This window comes from Taeniopygia guttata, chromosome 4 (assembly GCF_048771995.1).
Source record: "Taeniopygia guttata chromosome 4, bTaeGut7.mat, whole genome shotgun sequence".
NCBI classification, from domain to species: domain Eukaryota; kingdom Metazoa; phylum Chordata; class Aves; order Passeriformes; family Estrildidae; genus Taeniopygia; species Taeniopygia guttata.
In genome coordinates, this window is record NC_133028.1 from 32,428,959 (window position 1) to 32,449,460 (window position 20,502).

Sequence of the window (20,502 nt, forward strand, 5' to 3'; positions counted from 1 at the left end):
GAGATCCCATGGAGTAATTTACTTTGCTGAGTTAGCAGATGAAGCCATTGGATAGAGTAAAAAAAAAAGATACTGCCAACTGTGAAGCAAGTGAATCAATACGAGTGCAAGGGGATCACTATGTTACTTCAATACTAGAAAAGTGGTAGCACAGATACAATATCTGACATACAGGTTTAAAAAACCTAAATATAAACACACACATACACACATGTTGGGTTGGCTTTTATTGGAAAGCCTAGATGCAATCTATAGTTATCAATTTGTGGAAAATTCAGGACACATATAAAGTTAAGAAGGCAAATTAAAAGAACAATACAAATCAGACGAAATATACATCTCAAAATATCAGGATAGCATTTTGACTGGCATTGTCTAAAATACTTAGAATCTCCTTTCTTTTTTTCTTAGTTTTGTAATATGCTTCTTTAATTATGCATATTTTTTCTTTAAAAAGATCTTTTGTTTCTATATTCCCCAAGGTCACTATTTCCTGCAGGAACATGTCCAGATCACAAGTCTTTTTTAGCAAGAAATAAGCTCATTATACCTACTAACAAGGCCACTAATTGGCTTGATTTGACTGTATCTAAAATGATCACCAACAGATACTCTAATTTGTTGTTTATTGGTGCCAGAACAAAGGAGAAGGGACTGGTATGCGCCAAGTAGAAGATATATTTCAATGTTGACATGTTATACAAGCTTTTCATATTCAAACAGAACAGAAACATTGGACATAATTTAGAATATGAGCCTATTTCAACAGAGAGCACTTACAGCATGCTAAATACAGTGCTGTGGAAGAACCACCCAACAGAACTGCAAACACCTAGCATTTTACATCTTTTAAAAAGAATACGTAGCTCAATGACACACCTCTGGGGTCTGAAATACCATCCTCTCTAAATTTAGGGCCCTCAAGCTTCAAGGGAAAAAGTACTAACAACTAATCTGTGCTTTAATTCTAATAGATGATTAGCATTCATTATATGTGTAATTAGTTCTGTATGTTCTACCAAATACACACATACAGTAATAGCACTGATACTGTAGATTCGGTAGTGACTTGGCTGGGAGAAATTCAAATCTGTTTATCAAACAATCCTAATGTGCAATTTAGAGTATGTAATACCATAGACTCTCAGAATACAAAGCAGTTAGAAAACTATTTTTATTACATCCACTTGAACCATTCATAGTTAAGACACGTTCACTTACTATGTTCTGTCATTATAATACATGGATAGAAATACTGTGTATATTTCAATGAACATCAAAACCCCCAATTTTGTCTCATCTTAAAAATATTTATTTTTGTGGCTGAATTTAGTGCTCATGAGACTAAAGCTCTAAGAATGGTTTCAGCCAAGATGTAGAACAGATGCCATAGATGCCACCACAGGCTTCCTATAAGGAACCAGCTGCACACTTCAGTTCTTCCTGCAGCAAATATACTGGGCCTTGGAGCAGAGCATGCCAAATCTATGCAGTGGTGTGGAGATGCAGTCTAGGCACTAGAACTGGACCTTCCTCTCCATCTCCAGGTTGTGTTCACAGTAATGAAATTTGATCTGCCAGCTGAAGGCCAGGAGATGAACCTACTAACAGCCTGCCTGCCCTAAAGAGCAATTCTGTAGCATCAGGTCAGAGGTACGCTTCTTCTATCTGGAGTTATTAACACCTAAAAGAGCTGTATTATACAGAAGACAAAGTTGACATAACTGGATGAAACTACATAATTTCTTCTTCTTCTTCTACATACAATTTGCCAAGCACCTGAGACACTATTCCTCCATTGTGAAACAAAGCATCTAAAAAACCAACAGAAACCCCACCTGGTATGAATAAATGTCCATTTATTACATTAGGGCTGGAAAAAGACAAGGAAACCCCAACCTATTAAAGTCTTCCATCATACTAAATGAGACTTATTTGGTTACTGTGCCTTCTAACAATGACTGATGAAGTGGCACTGGCCTGGGTGACAGGAGAGGGAGGGGAGGGAGCTGTGGTCTGATTCAGCCAGCCACTTTGTGGAGTGTCCCATCCTATCAGCAGAGTGATAGATGCACAGCTTTAAACCTAATACAAAAATATTAACACTTTTGGACATTAGTCATCACTGTTATATCTCTACAATATAATCCTTTATACTGTACAGCTATAACATAAAAGGTGCAATTCCTTTTTCTTTAAAAAAAATCACACACAGCACATGTTTTTATCATTTTATTTTTAAGTATAAACTTTTTTAAACACTTTACATAAATTAACTCCTCTGAGACTAATATTTGATGTACAGTAAATTGTAATTCATATAAAAATCCATAAACAACTTGTCTCACATAATTTACAAAAAAATCAGGGTTTCCTTTGCTTATATGCAACAAGGATTCTACTTGCCATTTTCCCCCCAAGGCAAACCATGTTAGCATTGTAAAATCCATTATTAAATTCCCATGGTAGCATAAGTCATTTGTGCCAATGTCCTTTTAGAAAGCAGCACAGTTTAATGCAGTTGGGTTGTCTATAAACAGTAATTTTTGCCCCATGTTTTAAAATTAACAGATATATACCACATCCTATGCAGTGAGAAAGAGAGAAAAAGAGAGAGAGAAAGAGAGAGACTACTTCTTGTAAGCAAAGGTCAACAATTCAGTACTATTTGGAAACACTGTATGGGTCTGTATCTTAATTAAATACAGTGCCTCAAAGAAACAGCCTGTTGCAAAATCTGTAGGCCATTTTATTTTCTTTTTTTCTTCTTTTTTTTTAATACTTTTCAGTCCAACTTGAGTGCAGCGATATGCATATGTAAACATATTCTTTAAAGCAGATCACCTTTAAGGTCATTGAGAAAAAAAAGTTTTGTCATTAGCAGTATCATTCTTCTGGAAGGCGCTCTTTTTGTTACAGAGTCTGGATTGTGCTACAGAAAAAAATCTGAGCAAAGATGTAAGCTTAGGCTCAAGTAGTAATGCAGCAAAACAGTTTGGTCTCCTTCTTAGAAGACAGTGGTACACAGTCTCTTTGGCAGCCTGAGCTAAGCCAGTGTGTTACCTCTTTCCTATCTCACTTTGTCTGAGGAACTGTATATTGTTAGCGCTGTCTGCTAATTCCGGATATTGCTCCACAGAGAGTACATAGTACCCATCGTATCCTTGTACCTTTCCAGCGCTTAGCAACTGCCTCTTTTCTCCTTCTGTCCACAACCTGGCGCCTTCCTCTCCGTCCCTTACTCTCTGTTGTTCTCTGGCCCAGGCACTGGAAAGAGCTCTTTGCCTGGCTTGCTCCAGTATCCGGGCCTTTTCCTCATCAAGTGTCATGCCATAGCGGACATGAAGCGCTAGAGCACCGTATTGCATTTCAACATCGGCAAACCTACGAGTCCTGCCGTTCACCACAGTGGTGGACTGGGAAACAGTGACATTGATGCCATTCTCCAGGGCCTTACGCCCACTTGTCAGCCTCAGTGTCCCAAGGTCACTCTCAGGGGAGGTGGTCTTGATAAAATAGTGCGTGTCCTTTCCCTCTACAGTGAAATGCAAGTTTTCTAGGTAGTAAGCGTTGTTCAAAACAGCTGCCACTTTTATGCAGTCCTCATTAGCAATGTTGAGCACGTTTGTTTGCACTTTGCCTTGATTGACAGCGAGCATTACCCCTTTGCCAATCAGAGACTTCACCGTGGCAAACCACAGCCACGACTTTTCTCCACTGGATTTCCGTCTGCTGACCTGCACTTCTGCCATCTTTCCCAGGGAAAGGAAAGCCTTTGCTTGTCTCGCCACTTGTTGTTGCACTCCAGAAATTGGCTGTAAACAAGAACAGACAGAAGTTTTACCAGCCATCTGTAGCCCCCTAAATGCCAAACAGCCAGGATTTCTTGGTGTGCTGCCCGTGGACAACAGGATATGCCACAACTGACAGTGCCAAGGAGTTAATTAGATCTGCATACTGCTAGTTCTGCTGAGTTACAAGACTATTTTGCTAATGTTTACTGCTTTTACTCTTTGTCTTCCTGAGAACCTGCACAAAAATCTCCTGCACAAAAATCAGCTTTAACTTCAGAGGCTACTTACTGGGCTGCACAGGACAGACTTTCAATGCCAATACATAACCACAAGAATTAGAATGTTTTGGTTTGGAAGGAGACCTTGAAAATCATCTAGTTCCAACCTCCTTCTGTGGGACACCTTCAATTAGACCAGGTTGCTCAAAAGACTCATCCAACCTGGCCTTGAACACCTTCAGTGATAGGACATCCACAACTTCTCTGGGCAGCTTGTTTCAGGGCCTCACAACCCTCACAGTAAGAATTTTGTCCTAATATGTAATCTAAACCTACTCTCTTTCAATTTGAACCTGTTCTCCCTAGTCCTGTCACCACCTTCTCTTGTAAATAGCCTTACCCCATCTTTTCTGTAAGTTCCCTCAGGTAAAGCCTTCTCTTTTCCAGGCTGAACAATCCCAATTCCTTTTCTCATAGGGAAGGTGTTCCATCCCTCTGATCAACTGGGTGGCCCTCCACTGGACCTGCTTGAACAGGTTTATGTCCTTCCTGTGCTGGGCGCCCCAGGGCTGGATGCTGTGTTTCAGTTGAGGTCTCACAAAAGCAGAGCAGAGGGGCAAAATCCCCTCCCTTGCCCTGCTGGCCCTGCTGATTTTGATGCAGCCCAGGACAGGATTGACTTTCTGGGCTGCCAGTGCACATTGCCAGGCTATGCCATTGTAATACAGGTAAGAGCTGTCTTACTACAGTGTCATCTTACTATGGTGTCATCTCTTCCTCTGAGCTTGTTCAATTGTGATTCCTATCTACCATGAGTCCAGTCAAACTGAGGACATTTTTACAGGTCATGAAGCTGTGCTTTAGAAATGGAACAAGCCTTTCTTTACGCTGAGTCAGGAGATAAGAGTCTCTCAAGTAGCCGCAGCCTGAGACCAAACTGCAGGGAGGCTCTCATAATCCCTCAAGATGCTAAAGAAATGAGGGAAATCAAACTGTAATGACAGTCTTTACAGTAAAAGAGAGGGAAGCTAATGGTATGGACCAGTGAGGTAGTATACTGGGGACTCATACCCTTTCTTGCAAGTACTTGCAGAAACTGATAAAAGGGGATGTGTGAAAAGACTCTGGCCAATCTGGCTGTGTGACCTTCCATTTCACTTCAAGTATCAGCTTCCTGCTAAAAGGGCTTTTCCCCAACAGCTTTAGATAGGTGCCACTCTGAATACAGCCGTGTTTTGTTCATAGCTGGCAAAGACAAGGGGCAATGAATGAAAAGAACCAACAAGCCAGTGTAATTGAAAAGCTAGGATAGCAGCATGTCATGGAAGAGCTGTGTGTAGCCTCCTATGCACTCTTGGTACAGAGAGGATGGCTGGGGAACAGGACCTGTCAGCATAACTGCAGCGCTTAGCCTGGACGGCTGGAAGAGCAGGAGCAGCTAGCAGGAATGGTCAGCTAGTGCACCTAGAAAGCAGGACAGCTCAAATCACAGGGTCAGCTGTGATCTCACAACTGTGCAGAATAGACACATTGATCTAACCCTGGGCCTTAACAGCAACAAGATGTGAATGAGCTGTACTGATAGAGGTGGGGAGCATACAGCTGCTCTGGCAGTTGCTTCAGCAGGAAACAAAGATTTAAATAGCTTTGGCTGCACTTTTGAAAATGAGTACTTAGATTTTGATGATGATCCAGTTTATCTTCCAACTGACCCCTTCTCCTTTTAGTAAAATACTGCTTAAACCACTTGATTCACTGCTGACAAATGAGTCAAAAGCCTGTTTTGTTTTCCTAAATTTCTGGATGGGAGACCAAACAGGACTCATTAAGATTCATACAACCTTAATTCAGCATTGCTGCTGGTCAAAACTTAGCAAAAAGTTTGCAAAGGCTTCTTTGTTTTGCCACAAGCGTAGCATTCTGGAGCAGACAACTCCTGAGGGAATTATGAATTAACTTGGTCTCTCCATTCTTATTGAATGTGGCAGATTTTGGTCTGCATTTGCTAACGAGTATGGATTTCAGCTGTTGTAAATCCTACCTGAAAGCTATTGAGCACAAAATATATTGTAGACAGCAATCATCAGTGAAAGCAGTAAGATGCTATAGCAACTTCTATTATGACAAAGTTTGTTTTTTTTTTCACACGTATCATCAGAGCTCAGCAAAGCTTACTCACTCCAGAATGTTTCAAAATACCAAGTGGTTTGTGTGTTTACTTCTGCCTTCTTCTGCACTTGCTTGTTCACCAGTGAATATCAGAGTTGCAGCTTCTTCCTACATGAGAATTTTGAATCTTTCTTTCCCTATCAAGTGCTTCTTGCTCTGTCATATCATGTGCTCCTGGCATTCCTCATGTTATTGAGCTCTCTCCTGAAGATTTTTGACAACTAACTTTCTGCCGTCATCTTTTTGACCAGACTGGTTCTATTCCTGGTATGACTTTGCTAGTGTTGGTGGATGATTTAATTCTTTAGCTTTCGAGACCTAACTTTGAGACCTAAACAACCTCTGATCATTCATCATTCTTCACAGCCATGCCTGATGATGGGTCTCTTATCTCCCAATACAACTGGAGTGCTTGCCATGCTCCTCCTTCACTGCTTTTGTTGCTCATGGGAGACACTAGTCTCATGCTGGGCTCTAAAGTCTCTCCCTATTAATCAATTCCTTGCTGTTAAAAATGAACGAGCCAACCAACCAACCAACCAACCAACCAACCAACCAACCAACCAACCAACCAACCAAAGAACTAGCTAACTGACTAACTTCCTGAATGCAAAGTTAGCTTTCATATGTTTCCTTCTGCTTGGCCACTGTTCTTAAGGACTTTTGGTCTACATTAGGTTGTAGGATTTTTAAAGTTTGTATAATCTTTTTTTGTAACATTCTCTATCATGACTCTTGTAAAAAGAGATTTTTTCTTTGACTGCTTTGAATGGGATCACCCATTTTCATGTCTCTTAATTCTTCCTTCTAAACCAAAAAACATAGGATTTTTGAGGGCATAGGTATTTGATCTTTGAGTAAGCCTAATTTGTAAATACAATTTTCTTAAATAGCAGACTTAGATTTAACTTCCATATGCATTTCTTTCATTATTTAGAACCACAGCAGGTTTTCAGGATGAAAGTTCATTTTTTTTGCTTTCAAAGAACTTCATAAACTCAGCAAAACTGAGTTTTATGTGATATAGTAGGATTTACCTCAGGTAATTTCAGTTTCAGTATTTTATCTTTACATATAACACATTGTGTCCATAACACATGGTTAATATTAAAAGGAAGCAAAATTATAGTGGTGCCTGGTATGGGTATGTTATGTCACCTCTTCTTCTGTTTATTTCACTGTCTCTTTTTACTACAGCGTTCAGTTACTGTTTTCAGGCAGAATGTGAGTACAAATATAGTCTCTGTAGTTTCTGCTATGAAAATTAGACATCTTTAGAGCATCTTAAACTTTTCATTGATTATTGTCTTTTAAAATTTTTATAATTGCTAAAAGCAAACAAAATCTTATATAAAATAGTACCTAATTTAGCAAATCTGTAATAAACCCTCCACCTGTAATTTCTTAAATTCTTTTGAAACTAGATAAAGGTACTAAGTTCAGATTGAACTTAGCAAATAACTCTGGCTGTCAGAATTATCCATTATAACATCTGAATAGATGGGAACATTCTATCTTGTTCAATTCGTATGTTTAGTTTTGTTTCTTACTGGTATGTCTTCCCATTGCTGGCTCTTCACAAGTTCATAAGAAGGTTCTGTTAAATCAAATTTCGGAACAGGGAAGCCAGGGATGGCATTGTGCAGATGGAAGCCAAATGTCACCAGCCAGCTGTTAACATCTGAAAGGGAATAATTATAAGAAGAAAAAGAGAGAAAAATATTAGAATTGTTCTGTATTTTGCAACCCCACCATTTTTACATATAATAGCTTTTGGCATAGTTGATTTCTTTTTGTATGGAAACAGCAAAACTATACAGGAAGCTTAGAGTTCTAAACTTAAAATAAAATGTCTATTCTATATAAGAATTGCACTAGACTCTGTTGAAAAGTATTGCAGAGTTCAGCAATCAGATTCTGACAGCCTTGGTAGCTTCCAGAACAATTATGGCAGCACAGTTAAGGGGAGATTTCCTTGTCATACAGCCTAAACTAACTGCAATTTCATGGTCAGGTTAAACATGCTTTATGTCATACCTTTATCATCAATACTTTTAAACAAAGCCAAGAAAAAAAAAAGTACTGCAGAGCACATCCAGTCCTTTTGGTGTGTGGCATTGTAATGACTTCAAACTACTCCTGAAATAGGACTTATATGGCCAATTACCTTTTAAATGATTTGGCAGATATTTTTTGTTGATTCAAGAGAAATCTGCTCCTCATCAAGATGATGTGGGATTGATAAAATGAACAACTAAGGAAATGCATCAGTAAGCAGACAGGATACCACATTATCATTAGATAACATTATTTATGATACATGTTATGTTCTGTTAAAAATAAATTAGGGGTGCCAATGTTCAGTTAACAATTGTTTGGCAAGAAAAAGTTCTCTGCCTTGTTTCTGTTTTTCTACACTCTCTTCCACAAAAACTAAGCTTAGAGGTTGGCAGAGTGCTCCGTACCAAGCCTAATAATTTTTATTTAAGAAAGCTCACAATATGTGACATAAGGAAGCAGATTTTTCCAAAAATTAAAAGAATAAAAAATATTTATCTTAAAATAATTTCTAACATTTCCAAATAAATGCTATACCTCATGAGGTGCTGCATCTAAAACTGCCAGTCAGCCAAATTACAAATTATAATAATACCATTATATAAGCAGTGTCTGCCTGTGCATTTCAGACATCAAAGATGTTAAGAAAAGAACCAAAACTGTATTTTGAGGGCAATTTCTGAACTAAGTGCATGATTTTAAATGGCACATGGAATCTGATTCCAACTGCATGCCCTACAGCACATGCTGCTAAAAAAGGACAGATTCAGAGGTCTGTTTTTATTCTTACTCCCAGGCAGCCTGCTAGCAACCCACTTAATAGCTGCTGTTTGTTAAATGAATGCAAACCCACTTGACTCCCAGGAGGGTCTTCTAAGTGGTAGTCTCACAGCTCCTAAGTAAGTGGGGCTGAGCCCTTCCTGTAGACTGGCAATGTCTGTATATTTTGTGTTATTTACATTTAATTCAAATACAAAAAATCAAATGTATCAGAGCCATATATTTTTCCAAAAATTCTGGTGTCATGCAGTCAGATTTTTGGTATGTAGAATAATGGAAAACACTACACATCACTAACTCTAGAACAACAAAAAGCATATAGGTTCTCTCAGAATTGAGATATGAAACTAAGCATGTTAGCACCTTTTTTTTGCCAAAAGAGAAGTTCACTCCTCTTTCTGTACTATCCTACTCCTCCTTTCCTGCACCTGGCTGTGTACACATTACTTTTTGCTAGCCCTGGAGCTTATTGAGCAATTTACATTAGCAGCCTTGCAAAAGTCTACACTGGAAAATATCGACAAACTTCCAGTGAATATTTGCTGTGATGCCGGTGTGTTAAACTGATCACAGAAGGACCCTTCCTGCCTACAGTCTAAATTGGACGCCTGCAGATCCAGCATCCCCAAGCTGCAATCAAGTAACCTTCTCTTACCTGTGATATAATCCTTCACATCGTGTATTTTACTGGCTGGGTTGTTATTTCTAAACATGTACAAATTAAAAGGAGCTGGATCCTTCCCAATTCTCTTCCAGATTTCAATATCAGGTGTTGTCCACCGGCCTGCCAGTATGTCATAATCTCTTTCTCCAAAGTGGACTAGTTTGGTCAGTGGGTCGTATAAGCCTCCGTGGAATCCAATTACCAGCTGGAAGTCAAGGTTAGAGTCAAAATAGATCTCTCCATAGGCAGTGTATTGAATTTGTTTAAGCATGAGACCGTTGCTACTGAAAACAGCCAGCGGTGTCCCTGTATTGTCTGATGCAATGTAAAACTCATCTCCACTGCTAATTTCCATGGCAAAAAGATGTCCTTGCAGATCATAGTATAGAGATGTGATTTCAGAACTTGAGTGGTTATACACATGAGTTATCCTGGTTGGGTAGGTAAGGTCTGCATAAAAGAACTGGAGATGCTGCCCAAGGCTAGTTTTACTGGAAACTCGTCGTCCAAGTCCATCATAACGGTAAATCACTGTCCACCCACTGCCTTTGCTATAAACTCGAGTAAGAAGGCCCTTTGAACTGTATTCAAAGATTTCGGTACCCCTCTGACGCAGAAATCCATCTTCATCTAACCTGTACTGTACATCTCCCAGTCGAGTTATTCTGTCTCTCAGGTCGTACCGAAGTGGTGTCAAACGGGCGCTGCTGCTGGGGTTAAGCAAGTGCAGGTTGCCATTCAGGTCATAGTTGTATCGCCACATTATTTTTTCATTCAGATAAACTGTCTGGAGCTGACCATCTACATCATATTCATAAGCATATTTTGTGGTGTTGGCAAATGGCCCAATCTTAATTTCTCTTTTTGTCACTCGTCCCATGTTATCATACTGAATTGTAATCCAATACATTAATGACCGAAATATTTCATACTGAATCTCCTTGATGCGCCCATGTGCGTCGAAGTGTTTAGTGTATGTCATTACAGCTGTTGAAATGATCTGGTTAATATCATAATATATAACTCCAAATTTTCCAAACTGTTCAACTTTGCCAGAGATATCGTCAAACTGGTAGAGATCAATAGGTAATGGGGTTTCATTGATGACACCTTGCATGCTAGTCACTCTGAAGCTATTGTCATAGCTGTAGTCAAATCGGGCATTTACCATTCCGTCTTCACTAAAGCGGAAAATCTGTCTGTCAATCAATGGGCCAATTTGTCTGTATCTAATGGTGCAGATAAAACCATCGCTTTGGAGGTTTACTGTTTTCAGGACTCCTGCTGTCTCATCATAAGTAAAACTAACTCTTGTACTATCATATAAAATTTCTGAGAGCTTGGTCTGCCGTCTGTACTTGAATAATACTCTCCGGCTTGTCCCCAGGAAAGCAGTTTGAAGGAGCTGCCCTTCCTCGTTGTAGTCCATTATAACAGAAGCATTGCTTTCCGGGGGGTTGTATATATTCCGGTAATAGCCGATGGAGCGGATAGTCTGCATGGTATGACGAGCGACACTGGGCATGGTGACAGCAGAAAGCCGATCCAACAAATCATATTCGAAGATATACTGCCGCTGGCTATGGAGCAGAAGAACCATTGACTGAAAATTAAGAACAGATTTTTATCATGTGACAAATGGTGCAGTATCTCCCCTCCCACCATATACTGATACTATTTCTTCACAAAAATGTGACATTCCCACTTGAGAAAATTATCTCCTCTTTAGAGTTATCATTGACCTTACATGTTGTTAACATCTCCCTGCCTAATTTACTTGTATGCTTAATTGTAAGGGGTTCTGCAATTAGTAGTTCCACATTCATAATTTGCTACTTGTTATGACTGTATCACTCTTTTATCAAGCATTCACAGCTAAACAGCAGATTGTCAATGGATTCAGATAAGTCATGTTTAATATGGGAAGAAGTAAAACTGTCTTAGAGCCATTAACTCACGAGGAGAACAACATATGGGAGATACAATTTCTTCCCTACAATTAAAGATGATTTTGAAGAATTTGTCTAGCCTGAGATCTCTGAATACTGTGCTCTTGTTCTGTAAGCTTTTCAGACATAGGTAAAACAATTGTTTGATTATTCATATCAAAAGGAGCTACTTGAATTATTCTGACATTTTCCTAACGCATGGCTATTATGTATCATAGGCCTTGATTAAATTATGTCTGTGGTAACTAGTAAACAGTATTTGCTGAGCAACATCGTCAACAGAAATATATTTAAACCCCTAAAAGAAATGTATTCTTTTTCTGCATATCTCACAAGGGTGATTTTCACAGATACTTCCAGGAGAACTATCATTCAGCAGTTGCTACATATGTATTGTTTCCTAATCTTTTGCCTATCCCTTATTTTGATGCTACAACATATAGCAAGTACAAATTGACAGTTGTAACTATTTAGAAAAAAGAGCTTTTCTTGGTAGTGAAAAAAGCCCACAACAGTGGAGCATTAGCAAACAAATTATTTTCAGTTGAACTGAATTGCAGATAGTCCCTGTACCTTATTTTAAGTGTTAAGATAAAAGGTAAATGTGGATGCTTCTTGTTAGTCAGTGGCCTGAATAATTTAAAAACACATCAATTCCTAGCAATTACCTACAGCATGATTACGTATCTGTGGAATGAAACATTCCCCTTGGAATCACATGTTGATACTTAGAAAATTGCAATGTGCTTCTACTACTTATTTTTGCTTTGAATGCAGCAGTGAGGTGCTGCAGAATTTCAGCACATTCCAAGCATTTTAAAAAACCTGAGTGTTCTTTACCTTTTCCAAGTATGTGTAACTCCAGGTTTTCCCATCAGCAAACACTCTAGACACTATCCTTCCCTGTCCATCATACTCTATTTTTTCACTAGTTGTGCCTCGTTGTATGCTGCCTATTTGACCTGTGGATGAATAGGTCACATTGACAGCCATCAGCTTGCTGCTGGGGAGCCACAGGGTGGGGTGCCCTGACGTGTCGTAGGCAATCCTCAGCAGGAATTTACGGTGGTCATCGTAGATCTTTTCTGTCTTCGTGGTTCGATCAAAGTCAACTGAAAGGAGGTTTCTGCCATTAACCTTTTTAAAGCAAACAAAATGACACAATAAATCATGCTGTTCAAACCCCAGCCACCTGTTATTTCCACAAAGCTAGCTATTCTTTAAATACCATTTATAGTGATTGATTTGCTGTATCTGTAAAGTATTTTAGCAACTTCTTCATATAACTGTAAGGCACAATAATAGTATCTACCTTAGAAGGTCAGGTTATATGAAGAGAGGGCTCAGAATTTGTTGCAATGTTTTCTTTCTTGATGCTTAGTCAACTGTTAAGATGCATACTGAAAACTTTTGTAATAAATGGGGTCATTTCAATATAAACTACTTCTTTTGTAGGCAGTCTGAAGTATATCCAGCAAATTATTGTCAAAATATATTCCCAACAACTGCTTTTCCAATTCATAACTATCACGATAAGAAAGAACTGAATCACGGTCGTTCACAGCAAGTATTTTTCAAAATAGTAAATCAAGACTAAGATCTTAAAAAGCATGTTAGATCTTCAAATGGAGGTTTAAACAGTTTTTAGAACATACGCATTCCCCTTCAGGATCAAATGGAAATTTAACTCGGTGTACTATCCACTGCTGCAATGTATTTATAAGGCTGAAATCCTTAGCAGAGGATTATATCTTTCTCCTAGTTAACTGACCACCTAAAGCCATAAATGACTGGAAGACTACTGGACCATTGAAAAACAGTTAAAAATGCTCTGAAGTTTACAAGTATTTTGATTTGTTAATAAAGCCTTGGCTTTATTAAATAAAGCCATAGATACACTTATGTTGAAAAGCTTGTTATTGATATATGTAATCTACAGTGATGGATAGTGATTTCTATGTAATATTTCTTTGTTCATCTGTAAACCATTTCTGTATCTGCTGTGTCTTTTTAATGTTGTTCCAGGTGGGGTGAAAAACTGATAACAGATTTTTTTCAACACTGTATTATGCGAACATGTGGGAAGTAGGGTAGAAATGGACAGAGAGCTATGTGTATTAAGCATTTTTTCAAATTCCATTTCAAGTACCTCATACATACATTACAAAGGGTGAACAAAGATGGCTAAATAACATTCAGAAAATAACAAGAGAATAAATAGGGATACACCAAAGAAATGGCAGGAAGACTTTTGCATTTTTCAGGCTGCATGTTCAAAACTCCATATGTCATGGATGTTGGTATGTATATGCTGAGGCTTATAAGCTTCTGAAAGATCAATATAAATTAGATCCTTTATTATTGGTATAAAAAGTACTAAAGTGCTGGTGATAGGTCATAGGCAAATAGGAAAAAAATTCCTCCAAATACTCTCTCTTGCTCTGTCTCTCTATTTATGTACAACACTTTTTTCTTTGTTTATATGAAATCACTGGGATGAGAAGAATCTGCACTATCAATTTAGGAAAAAAAAAAAATCACACTTTCATGTAAATCTCCTAAATAAAGAACACTACGTCTAGCATATGCAGAAAAGCTGTTTTACCTATTTAATGAACCATCAAAAGTTACTTAAATATAATCTGAAAAATTAATGCTACAAGACTGAATCTAGAAGTAGGTTAAACTTAGCTGTGAAGTACTTCCATTCAACTCCTTTTTTGTAATGTATTTTTTTACTTGTTTTCAGGGAGTTTTTTTTAAAATTTTCCATCATCTAATATTAGGTCATTTACCTAAATTAATTTAAAAATTTTCTTTATCAGGCTTTTTTTTTCCCCGGTGCCTGCCTGCCCTATCTCTGCATGTCCCTGCCTGTTTTGCTTCTCTGACTTTTTTCCTTCCCTTTCTCTCCACCTCTCCTTCCTCATTTTACATTTAATTAAGATTTTTATAAATTTTCTTGTCCACCTCTCGGGATTAGACACTGAGGTTAAAATGGAATCTTCTGATTTCTATACTGGCAAAGAAAGAAGGGTGGTTTTATGGTTAAGGCGGTTGTCCAAGCAATTGTGGTTAATTTCTTGGCTAAGCACATCCTTCCTGTATAAATTGCAACAAAGTACTTAATCTGCTGTCTCACTGCCCTAGCTGCTACCTGGGATTATAACAGTCCTTGCGTTTTCACTTCCCGTCTGTCTGGTCTGCGTAAGGGCAGGATATGAGGGGAAGGAAAGGAAATACTTCTTGTTCCAGCCAGTTTCATGCTTTCAGACTTCGCTGACAGAGCTCTTGCATTCAGGCATGTGAGCTTTTGGTGAAATTTTGGTTGTGCTTGACTATTCTCACAATAGAGATGGAAATTAAAATAACAATGAGTTTTTGTGATATAGCTTGTTTCACTGGGCAGTGTAGGGCTGGAATAACACATCTCAGCTAAAGCAGTGCCTTCCTCTAAAGTGCTTCTTAATAACATCTCTGCTAGAAAAACACTTTAAGAGGAAAAGTTGAGTGTTTTTATTGTGTCCAAGATAACCACACTCCAAATACATTTGAAGTCTCTGGATTTCATGATGATAAAAACTGTACTCAAAGAAATTTCCAGTGAAGAAACACTTAATGACATAAAACTGAGTCTTTTGACAGTCCTTACCTAGTGTCCTGATACATTTCAGTAATTTATGTCTCCATCTATCCTCCTCTACTTTAATTCCTGTTTTTCCTTCCAGTGAGAAGTATGAAATCTGTCTGTGATTCCTCTGTTAGGAGTAAGAATATATTGCTGTGTCTTACAGAGAAATTCGAGAGGTAATGTGAAAACTGGGGACCTCTGCATAGCTTGGAGTATGTCAGGTTTCAAGAAGAGACTCCTTGTGAGCTCCCTTGTCTGTGTCACCTGTGTGTTCTGGATGCATCCCTTGAGACAGAGCTCATACCAGCTCTTTTATCTGAGACCTCTGAGGCCCTCAGCACAAAGGCCCTAAAAAGGTTCTTTCATGCAGAGGACTAGCAGGACCTTTGCCTACAACCTCCTTATAGACCAAACATACAGCTCCAGAGAAGAACTAAGTTATTGAACAATTACAAACCAAGTCACAGAACAAAAGCGAGATTGACTGAAGACTGTTGAGGAAGGGCAACATAATTACTAATTAATTTTTTTAGAAAGATTACTAGTACTGGGTAGAACTAATACAAGATAGAAAACCAAGAGGGTACCTGACAGTGCACTTTTTAACATTAGATACTGCATAAAAATAACACAGTGAGTGTCACAGAGATGAATACCTTTACTGGCAATACATTTTGTCACTGTTTCTTGTCTACATTTGTCTTCTTTGCAGAAAAATGTTGATGACATATCTGTCTGTACATAGAAATGATGAGCTCCATAAATTACTCCTGTTCTTCTTTCTCTTGTTTTCTTGTTCTGCTTTCCTCCATCCCCCCATCCACCCCTGACTGACATTTCAGTAATATCTTTCCATGTAAATCAACTTCACAAAACATTAATTTTTTTTTTCATTTTCATTGCTGACAAGTTTATTTCCTTTTTTTTGAGGCATTTGTCTCTTAGCTCATTCTCCACGTACCCTACTTCTCCCATCATTAGGTACAATTTAATGAGTATTATTTTATGCTAATCTGTAATCTTTCATTTTGCCTTCCATCTTGTTAAATCTTCCCCTTTTGTTTAGTGCTTTTTGTTGTTGTTGTTGGTTTTTTTTGTTTGTTTTTGGTGTTAATTCTTCTAAGTTAAAGTTGTCCATGACAACTTTACATCCCCTTTTTAACTTTTACCTCCTCTGCACTTGAATGCCAAAACTTAGTGTCACTTCTGAGAACTACGCTTGTGGTGATTTGTTTCACTGCCAAAGCTCTCTTGGGCTTCTTTCACAAATGACTTGGCAGGTGTATTATACCACTGTGGTATATAATGACATGCCTATGAACCAGAACCACAAGGATGAGCTTCAGATTTACATCTTCCTTTTTCTCTTCCTTATCAGTGTAAGATAGCTGCCACAGGTAGTTACTAATATATTGTTCTTAAGCAGTGCTACTGTACATAATTGTTCTTCCTTTTCAGAAAAAAAAAACCCCATTACTCTTGTAGAGAAAGCAGTAGAGAGGACTATAACCTGCATAATAGCATCCCCTCCTTTATTGTCCCAATGGAAGATACAAAACATTTTAAGACTTCAAATAGCAAGAAGTCAAGTGGTCTGAAATTACTTACTTTCATTTGATACACTGCCTAGGCCTTATTTTAAAGAATTGAGTTCCTTTCTAATAGTAAGTCAAATCTTTGATCTTAAAATGGTCTCCTGGCAACACGATTTTAAATGCTTAATCTGTGTTGTCTTTACCAAATGGCTGTCATAAATCATAGTTTGCTTCCTACTTGTATTTCACTCACTATATATAGGAAGAAGGAATGCCAACAAAATGGTAAAGACATACGTTAGAGGAATATGCCATCCTCATGCACACACAGTTAAACCTTTTCTACTGTAAGAATAAGTTACTACAATTTTAATTTAAAATTAAAAAAAAAACAAATGAAACCCAGCAATTGTGCTGACTTATGGTAGAATAATTTAAAACAGGATTCCAAATCAGTACCAGAAAAAAAAAAACAGTGAAGGAAGGCAGAAAATTATTATTTTTAGCCATTCCAAGCTAAACCAGTTTAAATTCCACAGAGTGCTGATTTTAGCTGGGGTATTTCTTCACAGAGGCTAGTACAGGGCTATATTTTGGATTTGTGCTGAACACAGGGTTGATAACCTAGAAATGTTTTCATTATTGCTGGGCAGGGCTTCCACAGAGCCAAGGCCTTTTTCACTTTTGGTACTGCCACACTGAACAGCAGACTGGGGGTGTGTGGGAGACTGGGAGGAGACACAGCCAGGACAGGTGACCCCAGCTGACCAAAGGGGTGTTCCAGACCGTATGGCATCCTGCTCTGTATGTAAAGGGGAGACATTTGGAATGATGGCTTTGTCCTTCCAAGTCACTGTTATGTGTGATGGGGCCCTGCTCTCCTTTGGATGGCTGAACACCTGCCTGCCCATGGGAAGCAGTGAATTCATTCCTTGTTTCACTTTGTTTGTGTGTGTGGCTTTTGCTTTCCCTGTTAAACTGCCTTTATCTCAACCCACAAGTTCTCTGGGTTCTACTGTTCCAGTTCTTCCTGATCCTGCTGGTGGAGGACTGAGTGAGCAGCTTGGCTGCTGCCTGGGGTTAAACCATGACACACAGAAAAGAACAATTAATAAATAAAATAGCCAATAAATAAAGTAATAAAAACAAGTACTTCCAGATCTATGGTCAGCTTGTCTACAGTAAATATTCTGTAGTTGCTGGATGGCAATACCTACAGGGATGTATTTACATTTCCTCATTCCTTAATGAGAATGCAGTAGATGCCACTCGTGCTTGTGCTCTCTTACCCTAAGCTTTCGGCCAAAGACATTGACTTTTCCTTGGGCTTGCTCTTTCCGGAATCGCCACTCCACCAGGTTCTGCCCGTTCTCCCCCGGCAGGGTCATGTTTCTCTTTGCCATGGTTGGGTTGGCAGTGCCAGCCAAGACATGTGGTTCTGTCTGGTAGTGTGAGTCCAGGCCGCTGGCGTACAGGATTCTCAGTGAGCCATCATAACCAATCTGGTAGCTATTTCTTAACTGATCTGAGAAGACCAAAAAGAGAATTACAGGTTACCTACACGGGTTAAGACTCTGCCTTTGTACTGGACACTTTTATAAATATGTGCACCTTGACTTCACATAACTGACCCAATGGTAATAAAGAGCCAAGGTAAGATTGTTAAGAATAAGTGTATCCCAGAGGAGCAAAAATGCCTTTAGGACCTATCATCAAAGTTACTTAAACACCCAAGAAAGTTTCATCCTCACTGTATATTCTTTCAACTGGCACAAAACACATTTTCTGCTGTTTCACAGGCATTTTTTGCCTAATCCTAAGCATAATATGACTATTCACTTTTGCAAGTATGTGGTTGCTGGGATTTTAATATAAAGTAAGCATTCTACTTCCCACAGCTGCTTACAAAACCAATTTGGTTAGAAAACTTACTTAATGCTACTTTTGTTGTAACTACTGCTTTTCCTGAACAGTCGTTTCTGTATAGGTGTAAAAGCGTGTATGTATCACCCCTTCCTCCATATGCTATGCCCCTAAAGTTTCACTTCTATTTGGAGTTGCTTGTACCACAAGAAAACAATTTTCAGGCCGGTATCTGCTGAGAAATCTTGTGTGTACAGTACCTTGAACCATAGTATAGAAAGAATCGATTGATGATAAGTTGGAAGTGATGCTGACATCTTCCTCTCTGCTGGATGACTTAATGTCCACTGTAATGGCCCTTTCCATTTCCCCATGAAGGTTAGTGACGACTCCAGTTGGGAATGTAACATTTGTTAAACGGCCCTCGCTATCATAGCTAAAAAAAAAAAAAAAAAAGTGCAGAAATGATATACAGCAGGAACAAATTGTTTTCACTTACAACTAAAATGAACAGAAACACCAGCTACTCACATTGTTGAGACACTTTTGCTTTTTTTTGTGTGCATGGTATAGGCATTGCAAAGACTTCAAACATGCTTTGAAGTACTCAAAAGACTGCTTAACATACAGCAGCCTCAATAGTGATAGCAAGAGCAAACAGATGGATCTTCAGCTCTGCATATTATTCTTTGAAGTGGGACCAGATCCTGCTTCACATCTAATTCACCATTTCAAAGGAAGCATATTATTCTGTAGCATTCTTACTTCCATTTACTGGACTAGATTTTGCTGTTACTGTAGGAATCCTCAACATTTTTGAAAAAAGGGTATCTTAAGAGTGTCTCTTGGGTCTTTCCTATTCAATGAGTATGCAGAACACTTGTACTCCTGAGTGCTTAACGTCCCTTGTATTACTACAAGCAGAGTATAGGGTAATATTTAATCTACTTAAGCTGCTTGTAGCTGGAAACCAGAACAGCTAGCATCTCTAACTTGTTAGCTGCCTGCAGATCATAGTTTGAGAATTGTGACACAAACCATGAGATTTTTTTTTCTGTGTCTGCTGACATTTATTTAAACCAACAGCTATATATCCATTTAATATGAATAGGTAGATAGAATTTTTGTAATAGAAGTAGATCTTGGTACATGACCGGAGACCATGCTTACAAATTAAAATTCAGACATTCATTTTGGTCACAGTATAGACAAAGGTAAAGCACTGTGTGTCATAAAGCTTGGCTTTAAGATTAGCTCTTCCAGTATTAGAGTCTTGATTTGTCAGCCTAGGTGTTCAGCTGAAGCTCCTTGTTTTGAAGTATAGCCTGCCCATAGCTGCAACAGAGAGAAAAACGCATCCAAAGGATGATTTTATGCCCACTTATGACCTGTTTGCTCTCAGTTTTCCATCTCTCTCCTGTGACCATGTAGTGGGAAGCTGAACAACGCCTTAGTCTCTTAAAGTAACTGGAACATGACCCTGCAGGTCCTCACAGTGTGCTAGACATTTCATGCTGATATTTATCATCAAAATTACTCCTACTGGAAAAGAAAAGCAAAACCAAAAAAAGCCTCCCAAAAGCCCCAAGCATATCACGGAGGCTACAGAAACTCTTTTTCTTAAAATGAGAGAATTAATCCTAGCAGCTGTAACCCACAACACTAACTTTCTTTGAACAGCATGAGTACTGCACAGCATTGCTGTAACCGAAAGGATTAAGTTAAGAAATGTTTTCTTCCAGTTTGCTTACTCTGTAGATTTGTCAGCTTTTTGCATACAGTCATTTCCATCCTTTTAGCACAGTTGATTTCCTTTGTTTATACAAGACTTTCACTTAGCA

At 38.5% G+C, this 20,502-nt stretch overlaps 1 protein-coding gene across 51 annotated transcripts in view; it reads right to left on the reverse strand.

Moving 5' to 3' along the window:
• Window positions 1-214: 214 nt before the first annotated feature.
• TENM3 (teneurin transmembrane protein 3) overlaps window positions 215-20,502 on the reverse strand; it is a 1,292,556-nt gene continuing 1,272,268 nt past the window's right edge. For 50 of the 51 annotated variants that reach the window (XM_072927763.1, XM_072927759.1, XM_072927755.1 and 47 more), the window contains 6 exons: window positions 18,922-19,097; window positions 18,088-18,323; window positions 12,473-12,769; window positions 9,675-11,286; window positions 7,732-7,862; window positions 215-3,815 (listed from right to left, as the gene is read on the reverse strand). In XM_072927763.1, the coding sequence (XP_072783864.1) occupies window positions 3,060-3,815; window positions 7,732-7,862; window positions 9,675-11,286; window positions 12,473-12,769; window positions 18,088-18,323; window positions 18,922-19,097 (3,208 nt within the window). In that variant the 3' untranslated portion in view covers window positions 215-3,059. 51 annotated transcript variants of the gene reach the window in all.